The sequence below is a fragment of the Pseudopodoces humilis genome, chromosome 2, assembly GCF_049639895.1.
Source record: "Pseudopodoces humilis isolate 2021_Gansu_Grassland_sample_001 chromosome 2, ASM4963989v1, whole genome shotgun sequence".
Lineage (NCBI taxonomy): Eukaryota > Metazoa > Chordata > Aves > Passeriformes > Paridae > Pseudopodoces > Pseudopodoces humilis.
In genome coordinates this window covers 3800013-3814245 of record NC_142201.1, presented here as the reverse complement: position 1 = coordinate 3814245, position 14233 = coordinate 3800013, and the positions used below count along the sequence as shown (strand labels likewise).

General features: G+C 44.2%; 1 protein-coding gene across 1 annotated transcript in view; it reads left to right on the top strand.

Moving 5' to 3' along the window:
- Positions 1-213: 213 nt before the first annotated feature.
- DSCAM (DS cell adhesion molecule) overlaps positions 214-14233 on the top strand; it is a 439258-nt gene continuing 425238 nt past the window's right edge. Inside the window, exon 1 of the mRNA XM_088051091.1 lies at positions 214-340. Within this exon, the coding sequence (XP_087907217.1) occupies positions 298-340 (43 nt within the window). The 5' untranslated portion in view covers positions 214-297. The remainder of the gene's footprint in view (positions 341-14233) is intronic.

The window sequence follows — 14233 nt, the reverse complement described above, 5'->3', positions numbered from 1 at the left end:
CGGGCGCCTCCCCGAGCCAAGGACACACCTGGGCCCCGCCGCGCACCCGCCCCCCGCCCCCGCCGCCGGCCGCCTCTTCCCCCGCCCGAGCGCCGGGCGAGTGTCGGCGGAGCCGCGGGGCTGCAGGCGGGGCTGAGCGCTCGCTGGGCGGACGAGCGGCCCCGCAGGCTCCGAGCAGCCACCAGCCGAGCCAGGCGGCGGCCGGACCCGCTGCGCGCTGCCTGCCAGCTCCGGCCCGGCCGTGGGCGCGGCGGGCGAGGGCGAGCCCGGAGCGGGGAGCGGGGGAGCGGCGGGGGCATGTGGATGTTGGCCGTCGCCTTGCTCCACAGCATCTCGCATGGTGAGCCCCGCCGCGGGCGTCCCTTCCCTTGTCCCCATCCTTCTCCCTGTGCCGGCCGGGAAGGGGAGCGGGTCGCGGCGGTGGCTTTTGTGCCGGGAGCGCGGCGCTGGCTGCGGGAGAAGGGCGAGGAGCGAGAGCGCCGTGATCGCTTAAAGTCGCTCACCTCGCAAAGTGACAGCCCGGAACCTCCGTGCCTGCCTCCTTCGGAATGAGACGGTGCTGGCAGAGGCAAGGAGGCAGAGAGGCGCTTTTTCTTTCTTTCTCATCTGGAAAAGTACAGAATTTTTGCCAAGTGCCGTAGAAATCCGTCAGAGCACACGGGGATAATTTGAAGGGCTTTCATCCTAAGCGGTAGCATTGAGATATTGCTTCCTTTCGCAATTTTTTTTTTTTTTTTTTTTTTTTAAATTTGCTCTCTGCTTTCACCTTGCGTTTTTACTTATATTTAAGAAGTAGTATTTTTAATTTATTTCACTTTCATCATTTCTCCGTGAAGGTACCTGCTCTGAAATTTTTTTTTCCTCACTCATATATGTAAAAATATGCACGGATAAGCATTACATCATCTGGAAATGTTGAAGACTTTTAGTCAATTTTAAAGTTAGGAAGGGGAAATTAGAGTGGGGATAGAATAAGGGTAAACCTGTTATTCTTTAATTTCTTTTTTTTTCCTTCTGTCAACTCTTTGACTGACAAACATTTATTGCAGTTTCTGTGCGTTTTTAATAGTGGGTTGGGGTATTTTGGAACATTTAGATATACATGATTGAAAACCATGACATGTGTAAAAATATGCTCGAATTGCTTAAGTTTTATTAAAAATGCACGTTTGTCATTGCAGTTTTAAGGACAGAAAACAAATTCTTCTGGGGTGTCAGCTATTCTATTGCACTGCCTCCTCCGATCCGAGAACGTAACATTGCCTGTTATGCTTTCCACCCTGCCAGATAAATCAGATTAAACACACAATTCTCAAAATAGGCAAAGCAGGTAGAACAGGGAAAAGGGTTTCTGGTGTGGAATGAACGAGAGAGGAGCACAGGGCAAAGTGTGAGGTTTTCCTGAAGGATGGAAATAATTAAACCCCTGGCAGAGGGTGAGGGATGAATGCTGGATGAGGGTGCCTTCACATCTTCTTAAGTAGACACTGGATGAGAAAATGCATTGACAGGCATGGCTGGTCCAGTGTGAAGCGCTGGGGAGGGCAGAAATCAGGAGGTGAATCTTAAATGTGTGGATGTAGAGCGACCTTAGAAACATTTTTTTTTGTCTCCTGCGTGCCTCAGAATACGAAAGGATTGAAATCCCCCAAAGTGTAAACTTGGAAATTTTTGGCATTTCTTAAGGAAACTGCAACAAGTTTTAACATTAAGAAATTATCTGTCTATTTACTTATTTATTTATTTCTGTCAGGCAGCAGCACTGTGCATTTCTCTCTGTCCTCTCCAGCCAGATACCTTTGGGAGGGAGAGGTTTGCTGTTTATAGGACAGAAAGCATCAGCCTGGAAGTGCACTCTGACCAGTGCTATGCATTTAAAACTAGATTTGCATAGAAATGAACCGTGTTTCTCTCCAGAAATCTTTAAAAAAAAAAATTAAAAAAGCAGATTTATTTTTTTTTTCTACTGTACTGATGCCTTAAATTCAGTGTTCTAACCTACTTAGTCCCCCTTGCAAGGGTTTTTTGAAGAACAGAATAATTTTTGCTTTATGAGGTCGAAGTACCATGAAAATCACTTCCATTTATTCCGTGATCTATGAAGTCAGCAGTAATTTCACTTTCAGTTTCCATGTGTTTTTGGATCACAGTCAAACCTGAATTTGTCTCCCAAAGACTGGAGTGTGTAATGTGTACATGATAGATGCATCTGCATGGATTCTGTGCTGCCATACAGCAACATCTGTACATTTGTGATTCCAGGGGGACTAAAATTAAATGTTTTTGTCTATAGTAATATTCCAAGAAGAAACCATTGTGAAAACATGTAGTGGGTGGTTTAACGATTCTTTGCAACTTAAAAAGTCTGTTTGTTTTTGGCATCATACCTGATGTCAAAATGCAGATTTTTAGGGTCTTTTTAAGGGAAATCTTTGAAGAAAATGGCACCTACCTTCATGTTAAGACTGGATAAGATGGTTTTATTCATTGGTAACACTTCTTAGGACTTATTAGAGCCATTTTATCAGAGTCAAGAGTCGGAGAATAATATTTTTAAAGGACTTCAGATTTTAATGCAGTGTCATATCAGATATGTATCTCTTTGAAGGAAATGACTGCATATATAAATAGATATGTCACGTACACATTTATTTTCATTATTCTATCTATAACTCCATCTGAACTCCATTGTGTGACAGGCAGGGCTCTTTTATGAGTGTGTGAGGAGGGGGGGACAGGTTTCTGCTTGGCTTTTGCCATTGCCTTTTTTCTCCCCTTATAGAACCTCACCAGGTTTGCTCAAGACACCAGCAACACACACACACACACACACATATATATATACACACACACACACCATGCAGGTATAAATGGGTTTTCATTGTGTTACATCTCATTCTGCTTTTAACTTTAAAATATGTGAGATTGTTCATGTTGATGTTTTCTTTTTTCTTTTTTTTTTTTTTCCTTTTTTTTTTTTTCCTTGGGGGAGAAATGGGTTAAAAATAAACCCATGGGTTTAACCCTGCAGTTGTAGTTTTGGCCTTAATTTCTGTTGGAGATAATGGGAACCATCTGAATAACAATAACAAGGTTGGCCCCCATATTTCCCCACAGTCACTCAGCACAAATACATTTTGTCAAATTAGATAGGAGCAGTGTCACTGGGAAGGCTTTATGTTTGTGAAATAGCTTCCTTCTGGGGACAATAAAATACTGACACGCTCTTCCATCCAATTAGTACTTCTGAAGCCTGAAACAAAAACCTCCCCAAATACCTGGTTAAAGTTGATATATTTCGTGAGGGTTTTAAACTCTCTTTGCTGTGAGTTCCTTAAGAATACAGGTAACTATTAACCATAAATGCATTGCAGCCCTGGAAAGTGCGTGGGATGATATAGACATCAGTGGGAGCTCTGCAGCTGAATTCACTACCTTGAAAGCCTGAGTCATGCAGTTCTAATCCTGAGCAAGGCTTTTGAGTTGCCTTTCAGGGTTACTCCACCTGCACCACCTTCCCTGTTACTCTGCCTGAGTATTCCAGAAGTGAGCATTTCAAATGAGCAGCAGAAGCCTGCTGTAGCCTGCTCATAATTAGTAATGGGGCATTTCACTAATTACGGTGAGAGAAGGCAGGGGAGGCTCTGAGGGGAGAAAAGGCCTCCTTCAAAATCCTGCCTCTTTTTGGTAAATGACTGTCACCAAGCTAGCTCAGGTGCTGCTTTCAGAAATGAGGATCTTTCAGTGTCAGTCTGTGCTGTGGCTATGCTGAACCCATTTCCAGGCTTCTCTCTGGCTGCATTTCTTGCATGCCCGTTGCCCATAGATGCTCTGCTGAAATCAATCGAGCATCGGGAGGCACCAATACAGCACAGATGACACTAAAAATACATTCCCATTAAAATGATTTCCTGTTTGAATCCTCTCCCCGCCGTGTATCTATCAATATGGGTTTTAGCAGCGTTTTGGAAGATGGAGAAGGATCACACTGAGCTGGGAGCAGGGGTTAGGCTGGAGGATGAGGAGCTGGAGCGACGGTGATGCTGAGAATCCCCCAAGAAAATGGTGATTCTCGGTGCTGGGGATGCAACACCCGAGCAAAAGAACAAGCTGCTCTCTTTGTAGAAACGTTCTGAGATAGCTGCAGCGCTTGTGTGGAATCGTGTAACCAGATCCTCACCTTGGGAAGTTGACTGGATGTGCAGGAAGCATTCAGCTTGGTGCTTGTGTGTGGATGGGGTGTTTTTAATCCAGTGTTACCTGAGCTATGAATAGCTGTTAATTAATCACCAAATGCCAAGGGGAGAAAAACTGTTATTGCTGGGCAGTCAGAGGACATGGGGGCAGCTGTATCTGTTTCAAAAGGTGTGTTCCTCCTGTGCTCGGGGTGTGCTGCTCCCCCAGCTGCTGGGGCTCTCCGGGGGGATTTCCTCCCGTGCTGTGGGCAGTGGCTGTGCTGGAGCTGGAGCTACGGGACACTAGTGGGCAGCAAACCACAGAATCTGTGTCTTCCTAAGCTGTGGGAGCACACAGAGAGAGCTCAAAGAGGCGTTTTGCCTGTTTGCTATCAAGGGTCACTACAAACTGGTGGGCGCTGCTTCTTCTTCCCCGTAGCGCTGGCCAGCAGAGGTGTGTGACAGTGAGGGTGTTTTTGGGAGTGGTTCAAAGAGAGGCTGTTTTCTGCAAATTGTAAAAACAAACCTCTAAGCCATCTTCAATAGGGCCTTAACCAGCTCACAGCTCTTCACTGTGATTTCATACAACCACAGAATGGTTTAATTTGGAAAAGCTCTTTGTGCCCAGCTGTTGTCCCAGCGCTGCCAGGTCCAGCACTGAGCCCTGTCCCCAAGTGCCACATCTGCAGGTCTTTCAGATACCTCCAGGGAGGGTGACTGTTCCAAGGCTGGAGAACCCTTCCCATGAAGAAATTTTTCCCAATATCCAATCTAAACCTGCCTGGTACAACTAGAGGCCGTTTCCCCTCATCCTATCCCTTGTTCCAAAGTGAAAAGACCTCGACCCCCACCTGGCTCCACCCTTCTCTCATGGAGTTTTAGAGAGCCACAAGGGCCCCCTGAGCCTCCTTTGCTCCAGGCTGAGCCCCTTTCCCAGCTCCCTCAGCCCCTCCTGGGGCTCCAGCCCCTTCCCAGCTCCCTCAGGGAGCTCCACAGGATTTTTCCAGACCTTTCCCTTCCCTGGACATGCTCCAGCCCCTCCAGGGCTCTCTTGAAGTGAGGAGCCCTAAAATGAAAACAAGATTTGGGATGTATTTCAGTGGAATTTCCTCAGTGCTGCTGAATCTGGAAAAGTTCAGAAGTTGATTTTAATTTTGTTTGTTCTTGAGCAAACTTTTGTTGTATAACATACCGCTAATTTGGATTATTTGGGGAAAATCTCATGGGTTTTGGTGGTTAGCTCATCCAGAATGTTCCTCCAGCTCATGAGTTGTGCAGGTCTCTGAGCTGAGCTGAGGTTGAGCCTGAATAAGAGACTTAACAAATACCCTGTTGGAATGACAAAAAAAAAGCAGAAAACAACAAAATGAAGCATCTTTCTGGGAGTGGGAGGTCGGGGCAATGGATTGAGGAGCAAAATATATGGAATTTCCTGTTTTCTCCACAAAGTTTACTCCATTTAAAAAGTTAAGCTGTGTGTAGGATCAAGGCCTGTTTGAACATACCACTCATTTAGCCTTTGATTTTATTTGGCACATGCCATTTATCAATCTCTTGGTCTTGGTGTCTTTTCAGATTTGCAGTAGGAAGGACTAATTCTATCTTCTACTTTAAAAATTGAAGATGGGAGTGAAATATTATATTAATCTTTTATTCTAAGGTACATTTTTTTGACATCTTTAAAGTGTTATTTCTTTTGAGTCATTGAAACTCTAAATATACTAAAAAATCCATTTAGGCAACATACATCAGAATACTTAATTATTTCAAGGTGAATGTACAGGTGTCTGCAGTTAAATTGCTTTCCAATATATTTTCAGTTATTTCATAATCTTATTCAATCATCACTTTCTTTTCATTTAAACTGTTATGAAATCAATGAAATTAAGATCTGAAATTGTAATTCTTCAAAAGAAGCTTTATCTTCTCCATCTTCACCTCCCTGCCCCTCAGAAACATTTCATCGGTGTTGTGGAAAATAAAATAACGTAAAATGAGAGATATTTAACAATAAAAGCCTTTTGCAGCTCAGTGTTTTAGACCATGGAAGAGAACATCTTCAAGAGCAAGCCACTGATTGCTCAGGCACTTGTTGGCACTGGGAGCTTTTCTTGTCATTGCTTGTCTTTGGATACTGCCATTCTGGAAAAAAAAAAAATCTTATTACCTCATGAATACTTTTTTATTTTTTTTTTATTTTTCCCCCCCATCAGAGCATTGGGTTAGTCATCAGCAAAATAAAAAGTAAGGAGGGTATGTCAATAAATGCCTTTCACAGTGGAGTGGGCAACAAATGCTCTGATCTGTTTTGAGGAAGGAAAGAAAGGCAAGTGGACGGACAAACAGGCTGACAGAGATTAGCAAGTCTTCCCAGCATCCCTATTTAAGCTATTTTTACTCAGAAGGCAGGGAGTAAGACTTAAGAGTGAGCCAGCAATCCTATTTATAGCAATCCATTTTTAAATGCAAAGGCTCTGAGGAGGAGAGTCACCTCCATCCTAAACACCAGCCTCCCTGGAGCTCCCTCAGCAGCGAGGGCTGGAGCAGCCCGGCCAGCCCAGCTGCATCCCTGATGTGCTCCTGCTGAAGCTTCCAGAAGGACAGAGCCCTTGGCAGTGCAGGAATTTGGGCCATGGGGCAGCCCAAGAGCAGGACTGAAAACAGCTTTGCTCCACATCCACGTGGCACAGACAAAGGTGCACACAGGGATCACCCGAGGAATTTTTTTGCCCTGCTGCCTCTCCATGTATTCCCTTGGAGAGAGCGTGGCTCTCAGTGTAATTTGTCAGGGATACAGTTCCTTTTGAGATTTTAAAATAAACATATATATTTCTGCACATTTACATATGTAAATCTGCATAGCTTGTAGTTGCTTAAAAACTACTGCGTATGGAAAATTTGGCACTTGCTTTGCTGCCGAAGTGCGCTTGATGCTATTTTCTTCCAATTAATTACACTGTAATCCCATGCAGAAGATTTGTGCCTTAAGATTTATGTTTTTTGCTAGGCTAGAAACTATTCTCAGTAACTTTCTGCCATCTAAATTTTTGGAGTAACTTTGGGGAGCCCTCCAGTGTTTTTTAAGAATATCAGAAGCATATTCTTGAAATGACCGGCGCTATTTCAGCGCAGCTAGAATATAATTATACTGCACTGTAGCTGCAAATAGTTGCCTATCTACATAATCTACTCAGAGTGATTCTATAGATAAGATTGTAGGGTTGCTGTGTCTATATAAATGTCTGTTGGCGTGAAATCCTCTCATGTGGTTTTGCAAATTGAGTGGCTCACGCTGAGCCTGCACGCTCGGGGCGTTCGTCTCTCGGCACTGCGGAGTGGCAGCCCCCAGTGGCTCCAGGTTTTGGGTTCCACAGAATTCAGGAATTTGTGGGGGACCTTGCTCCTTGCTCTGTTCTTTAGGAGGTTCTCCGTGATAACAACTCGCCCAGTAAAGTTTTCTAGAGGTTTAGTGTGGAGTTCAAGTAACAAATGTCAGTCTTCGAAGCGTGGTTTTTGTTTAAGCTCTCTGGGAAGAGTTTTTGGGATGCTGGAATGAGTAGGCTTGGAGGAATCCATGTGCTGTTGTTACACTGCACTCCACAAATCTCGTGGTAGGATTTGAGTGCACCCAAATCTCCATGGTTGCTTTTTTTTCCCAGGCCATGGCAAGGTGATGCATAAAGTGCAAGCTCTGGCTTCTGTTGAATTCTCTTGTGCAATTGTTTTTTCTGTCATAAATCACTGTGTTTTGGGGTTTGTTTGTTTGTTTTTGTTTTGTGGTATTACCTTCTGAAGTCTTTGGAGTTTTCTGTGTGAGTTTTATTAGGAATTTTGGCCCTGACTCAGGAAAATACTGTGAGTGCATAAAGTCAGTCCCTTGATAATTATGAGTTGAGCATGTGACAAGCTGTTAGAGCACTCCTGGCTTGAGCTAAGGACAGAACAAGTCCTTGACAAAGTCCTTCTTGTTATGAAAAGCAGATTCAGATGTCCCTGGAATGGGATCTTGCTGGAAAAAATGTCATTCAAGCAGGATAGGTTTTAGGTGAACCTCAGCTCAAACAGGAAAGTGGTTCACCATCCACACTACACACTGTCCACCTGAACCTTTTCCTCTCATTAAGTGGCTTTTCTGTGGGGCAGTTTAAAAGCCAGTTCACATATTATTTCTAGACAAGTCAACTGTAATTTGTGTTGCAACTGCAGTTGTGAAGTACAAAGCAAAGTGTTTGCTGTGTCATGATATGAAGGAAGTAATTTGGGAAGCTGTCAGTGAAATAGAAGTTCTCCAGTTATGTTTGCAGACATCCAATGTTGAGAGTTTTTTGTATAGTTAAGTGATTTTCAGATGTCTGCAGTAATATTTGCATTACATTTCTTTATGCTTTTAGCTGTAGTTTTTTAGGAAGCTTTCTTTTGTATCTTTCTTTCTAGTTTTGTAGCGTGACCTCGAGGTTTCTCTTCCACAATGACAATCTTTTCCACAGCCCTGTTGTGTAGGGGCTCTAGAAACCAGATTTTTGTCATTTCAAGCACAGGGAGTGAGGTTCATCTCACTATGGGACTCGAGTGATGGGTGGTGATTATCATGTTTTTTTGTTGTGTCAGATGTGGCTGAGGCTTTTTGTTCTGAACATTTTATAAATCTATATCTATAAAACATAGAATGAATGCTCAGGGGAGAGGGAGGGATGGGGGCACAAACACAACTTTTTTGTGGGGAGGGCAAAGGAAGTGAAAAGGGTGAGTTTGAACTGCACAGGTGTCCAGACAGTGATGTAAGGTGTGGTGAGAAGAGGGAGGGCATTCACAGGGCATGAATCCCTCTGGGACACCAGGAGGGCAGTCCCTGAAGGACAGATTTGAGCTGGACAGGTTATGGTGAAGGATCCTGAGGTCTTGGCTTCAGTTTGAGTGGGAATGCAAAGCTGAGCATGTTCCCTTGTGAGCTGTGGGTGGAGAACACAACAGAGTGTGGCTTTGGGACTACCCAGTGCTCTGTTTTGGCCACTGGTCTGTGCCAGAGGAAGCTGGTGCTCCCCATGGATCCTACTGTGTGCCAAGGGACAGGGAGCTCAAAGTCCCAGCTGCCCTTCTCCTTCACTGCCTGAGCTCAGATTTTTCTTTCATTCTTATCTACTCCTGTTATTTAATCCCTGCTCTAGGCTTAAATTTGAGGCCTACTACCTGTCTTCTCTCTGCATTTTTCCTAGCCATTTATATTTATTTTGCCTCTTCCCCTGAGGCAAATGGATTTGGGGGAGTGGAGGAGATCAAGGATGGACAGCAATCTCATGAATGTCAGCGTGGCTGTAGGGTAGGAAGGGCAAGTTCCTCATCTGAGCGAAGGAGGAAGGAGCTGAGCTCCTTTATTGGGCAGGAGGGAGATAATTAATCCTCAGGAAAAGAGGCTGAGCTGTCAGGCTCTCAGAGGAGCCCAGGCAGGGGTGATTTGCTGTTCAGCTGTTGGGAGCTGTCAGGTTTGGTGCAGTGGGGTTTGCTCAGAGCAGATCTCCCAGCCTGGCTGCCGGGGCCTCTTGGGGTGCGAAATTGTGGGAGCACTCCTGGAGAGGAGCAGCTCCCCAGTTCCCCACTGGAGAGCAGATCTCTGTAGCAAACTGGAGAGATCTGAGTCCTCATTGAGTCCTGAGGAACACCAAACAGTCATGGTGGGAACACAGCCTGCAGTAGGGAATGTTTGCTTTTATTTCTATTTTTATTTTTTTCAGGGGAAGAAGGAAAAGATTAGGTTTTAGCTTTTCTGTCCTAGTCTAGAGTAAAAATCTTGTCCAAAAATCTTCTGTTCTTCAGCAGCTTTTGCCCTTATCTGCTGTGTTCATGCTTGAGGGGCAGTGTGGCTTCAGAGATGTGACTGCATGTGCTCAAACTGTGCTTGTCCCACTGGTGATGGAGCTGGAGGCCTTTTGGAATATTCAACCACTGGCACACCTGAAGGCAGTGCAGGGCAAGAAAAATGCCTGTCTGAAGATGCTCCAGCTGCAGCAGTTCAGTGCATATTTATTAAGTCCAAAAGTTAGTCCCTAGTGGATAAAAGCAATTACAGCATTTCTACCACATCACAAAACGTGTTTCCATAGAAGAGAATAATGCTGGGCCTTAGTAATTTCAAAAAGACTTAATGAGATTTAAAAAAAAAAAAAAAATTCTAAATAATAGTAATCTGACTGCTACTTAATTTCAAGAGGTTTTGAGAACTTTTGGTGTCAGTAAATTGAGTTTCTGTCCTGTCTGTGTTCCAGGATAACAGCCTTGTTTGCTCACCATGTGATGCAGTTGCTCTCCTTCCCCACAGTTCCTGCTGCTTTCAGTCCCTGGCGTGGACACTCATTGGAATAATTGGGGTGGGGGTTAAGGTCAGCTGAGCATCTCAGCTCTGCCACTTCCTAAGGCATGTGCAGCTGGCCTGGTGCTCAGAAAAATTTACACAAAATAAGTAGCACGTATGAAACAGCTTCCAAGTGGAAAATGAAGGCATCACGGCATGGCACAGTGCTGGTGCTCTTACGGGTTGGGACGTGGGGGATGCGGGGAGCTGAGCTGGGTTTGCAGCAGGGGATGCTCTCACTTGGCTCAGCACCTTCCAGAGGGCAGGAAGAGAGATTTAGGGGTGATTCTGGGGGGATGGTTGCTGTGTTCCATGTCTCTGATCGCGGTGCAGTCTCAGGTGATGTTACCAGCTCTGCATCCCTCCCCTCACACTTTGCCTTGTTGCAGCTTTTGGGATGAGGTGCAAAATCTCCTGAGTTTGCTTCCAAGCTGTTGCTTGGAAAGAAACAAACAGGAATTTAAAACTAAATGTTTTAAACAAGTAACATATTTTAGACCTCATAACTTTTAAATCTTTATGGAAGTACTTTCACTTTTTAATTAAAAAATTGTCTCCATATTTGGTGGTACAGGATCTCTCTGAGTCAGGAGTGTGTGCAGTATGGTGGTTTTACCTTCATGTCAATGAGAATTTATTGCCTTATAATTGGGCAACCTGAACAACCTGGTCTAGTGGAAGGTGCCCATGGCAGGGGGATTGGAGTTGGAGCATCTTTAAGGTCCCTTCCAACCCAAACCATTCCATGTTGTGTTTTTTATTATTTTATTATTTTTCATCTATCAGTTGCTTACTGAAAGTGTGACAATGCTTTAAAGGAACACACAGCTCCGTTGCTGGGAGGTTTTCTGGCATCATCCCCTGCAAAGGAGAGCTGCTTCCTGCTTTCTTGAGAGTTTCCAGACTCTCAATATTGATTGCACGTAGGAGGGTCCCCAATATGGGCAAACCCCGAGGTAAATTTTCCCTGTGCTGTATCTGGCTACCTTATTTTATTAGTGTACACTTATTCTGAGGAGCTGAAAGGATTATTAGTAATAGCTCTGTAAGAGGGATACAATCAATTTAAATTAGCTCACGCTTGAGCCTGTGTGATCTGGTGCCTTTAAAATGTAGGTAAGCAGCTCATCATTTTGCTCCCTTACATAACATTGTAGGAAACTTTTCCCAAGCCCAATCTTGTGGCACGTAGGCACATGGTTAACTGTGGGCCAGTGATTGGATTCCATGATCTCTGAGGTCTCTTCTAATCTCAGTGATTTTATGATCTTCTCTCTGTAAATGTTGCAGTCCGTTACATTTGGATGTTTTTTATGTCCAGAATTATCCACTTGCAAACATAAACACTTATCCAGAGTAATTCAGCTGTGTTATTTTGTGTAAAAAAATCAAACAAGAGACACCTCTGAAGATTCTTTTCCCTGTCCAAGTCCTGCTTCTCGCCTTCCTCCTTTCCATAAATTCTTCCCGTCCATATATCTCATCCTAACAAGTGTCATTTGATTGTGTGGGTAAACACCAGGGGTGATTTTCCTGGTCTCTCCAGATTTCTGCCTTATAAAAGTGGTATGATTTTGCCAGGAAAGTCAGACAGTTTTTCACAGCAAAGCTCCCTTAATATCTCCTGCTTTTCCATTCTTGCCTGCCCCGAGCCAAAGAAACCCAGCTGATTTAGACTAATTATTTCAAATGCAGTTTGTAAAAGGATGCTAATACTTTGCTGTATCCCTGAAGGTCATCTAAGCGATCCATAGTTAAACATTCATGTGGGAGACTCTGGGGGAAACAGTAAGGGATGATTATAATGGAAACACAGTGGGCTGGAGTGTGTGCTCGTGCTCGAGCCCTCACAAGGCAAACCAGGGTAGTGGAGTGCTCCTGTGCTTTTACAGCTCTTAAATCTGAATAAACTAAAGCCTGCAGACCCTGCTCCAACATCTTTCACTGTGTGATCCAGCACTGCTTCAAACTGCTTCTTCAGCACCACAATCCTCAATCTCTGTTGTGTTTTATTACGGGGGGGAAAAAAAAAATAAAATTATCTGTGCACGATCTCACGTCATTAAAATGTGCTGGGTGCCCAAGGTGTTTCTTCGTCTGTTCCTCTGGCAGCTTTTCCCCTCAAGTGATTATGCTAATTAGTGTTTGATCAGATGATTAAATTATAATTCGATTAATCCTACGTGCTAAACGCTCTGAATGCATTTCCACTGCCTGAATGCCTTGTGCTTAAGCTTTCCTGTTTGCAGCTTGATAGGAGGCTCCTGCCTTTCCCCGTGCCTAATGGATTTTCTGTATTAAACCCACTACGGTTCCTTGTAACGCTGGGATGCAGGGGAAAGGGCTTTTTGTTTTCCTCCTCTGCTGCACAGAGCCAGGAGTAGGTAGGTTCCTCCTAGAGGATTTGAAGGTTTCCAGGGGTTACAAAAAATAACAGAGGGGAAAAAGGTTCCAAGCTTTTTATTTTCTGTTGATGTATACTCACCCCATGTCCCATTCGTAACTCATAACTTACCAAGGCAAAAAAACTGGTACAGCTAAATCCTCAATCTGTTTGCATTCTGAGTGGTTTTTTCCCAAAATAATTCCTTCCTTTTCAAAGCAAAAATGTATTCTTTTGGTCCAGAGACTCTCTTCTTTGCAGAACGAATTTTCTGTCTGTGTGAGAGCCGGGTAGAGAGAGAGAGAAGGTTGTCTCTACTCCTACTACCTGCTTTGCCCTCCTTTTTCCACCAGGTTTATTTTTGCATGCCATCTCTAGGAGATAATCTCCAGCAAGGGTGTGGAATGAAGAACACACTGAAATTATAACCTTGGTGCTGCTGAGAGATTAATGCTCAGCTGCAGCATTGCTTTCTTTGTCTTTGGGGTCCTGCATTTTTAGGTCATCTAATTTCATATAAGTCAGTTCTACAGTGCTTGAGAAAAACAAAAGAACCAATAATAACATTAAAATTTCTTAAACACGAGGTGGTTTGGCTTTCAATATTAAATATTTACAGGTGTTACATAGCTGAACATGTTAACTGGCTTCTCTGTCTTTATGGAGGTAGGCACCAGTGTCCCTCTGTCAGTCTGATAGTAATGAGTGGCTGGAGTTTAGAGGGAGGATGTTAAATTTAAATCCCTTGGTTTGTTTCCATCCTACGGTGCAGAAAACACTACCATGGAACAGCCTCCCTCCCTCTTCCCCTCTCTCCCTCTCCTGCATTTATCTCAGGGGAAGTGTGAAACAGATTGAGCACAGGGTTGCCAAGACCCGTCTAGGGGGATTTTGCTTTTTTGTACCCCAGGTGTGGGAAGGTAGAGCGAGGGAATAGGGATGTAAAGGATGTTTTCTCTTCCCTCTCCTTCCCTTTGTTTACCCGAAAAGCTGTCAGAGATTCATAGAGCTCCTTTAACATCTTATTTTACTCCTTTCAGACTGTCTAGGAAAGAGATTTTACCTGTGAGGTGACTGGCATGCTACAATCTATTGCCAGCTACAAACAAGTGGGGGGTAAATGAGTCCTCTGCTAGTAAAGCCATAGAGGCCAAAAGCACCTTCACTCTCTCAAGTGCAGATGTGTGGCTGTGATGGAACACTGAGATCTCGTCATTTAATAAAATCTATGCCCTGCCAATGATTTCAGTCTCGTCCTTTGCCAGAGACCCCACCCTGGGAGCCTTCCCTCACCCTTGGCTCACCAGTTTGCACTCTTGCCTCAGTGCT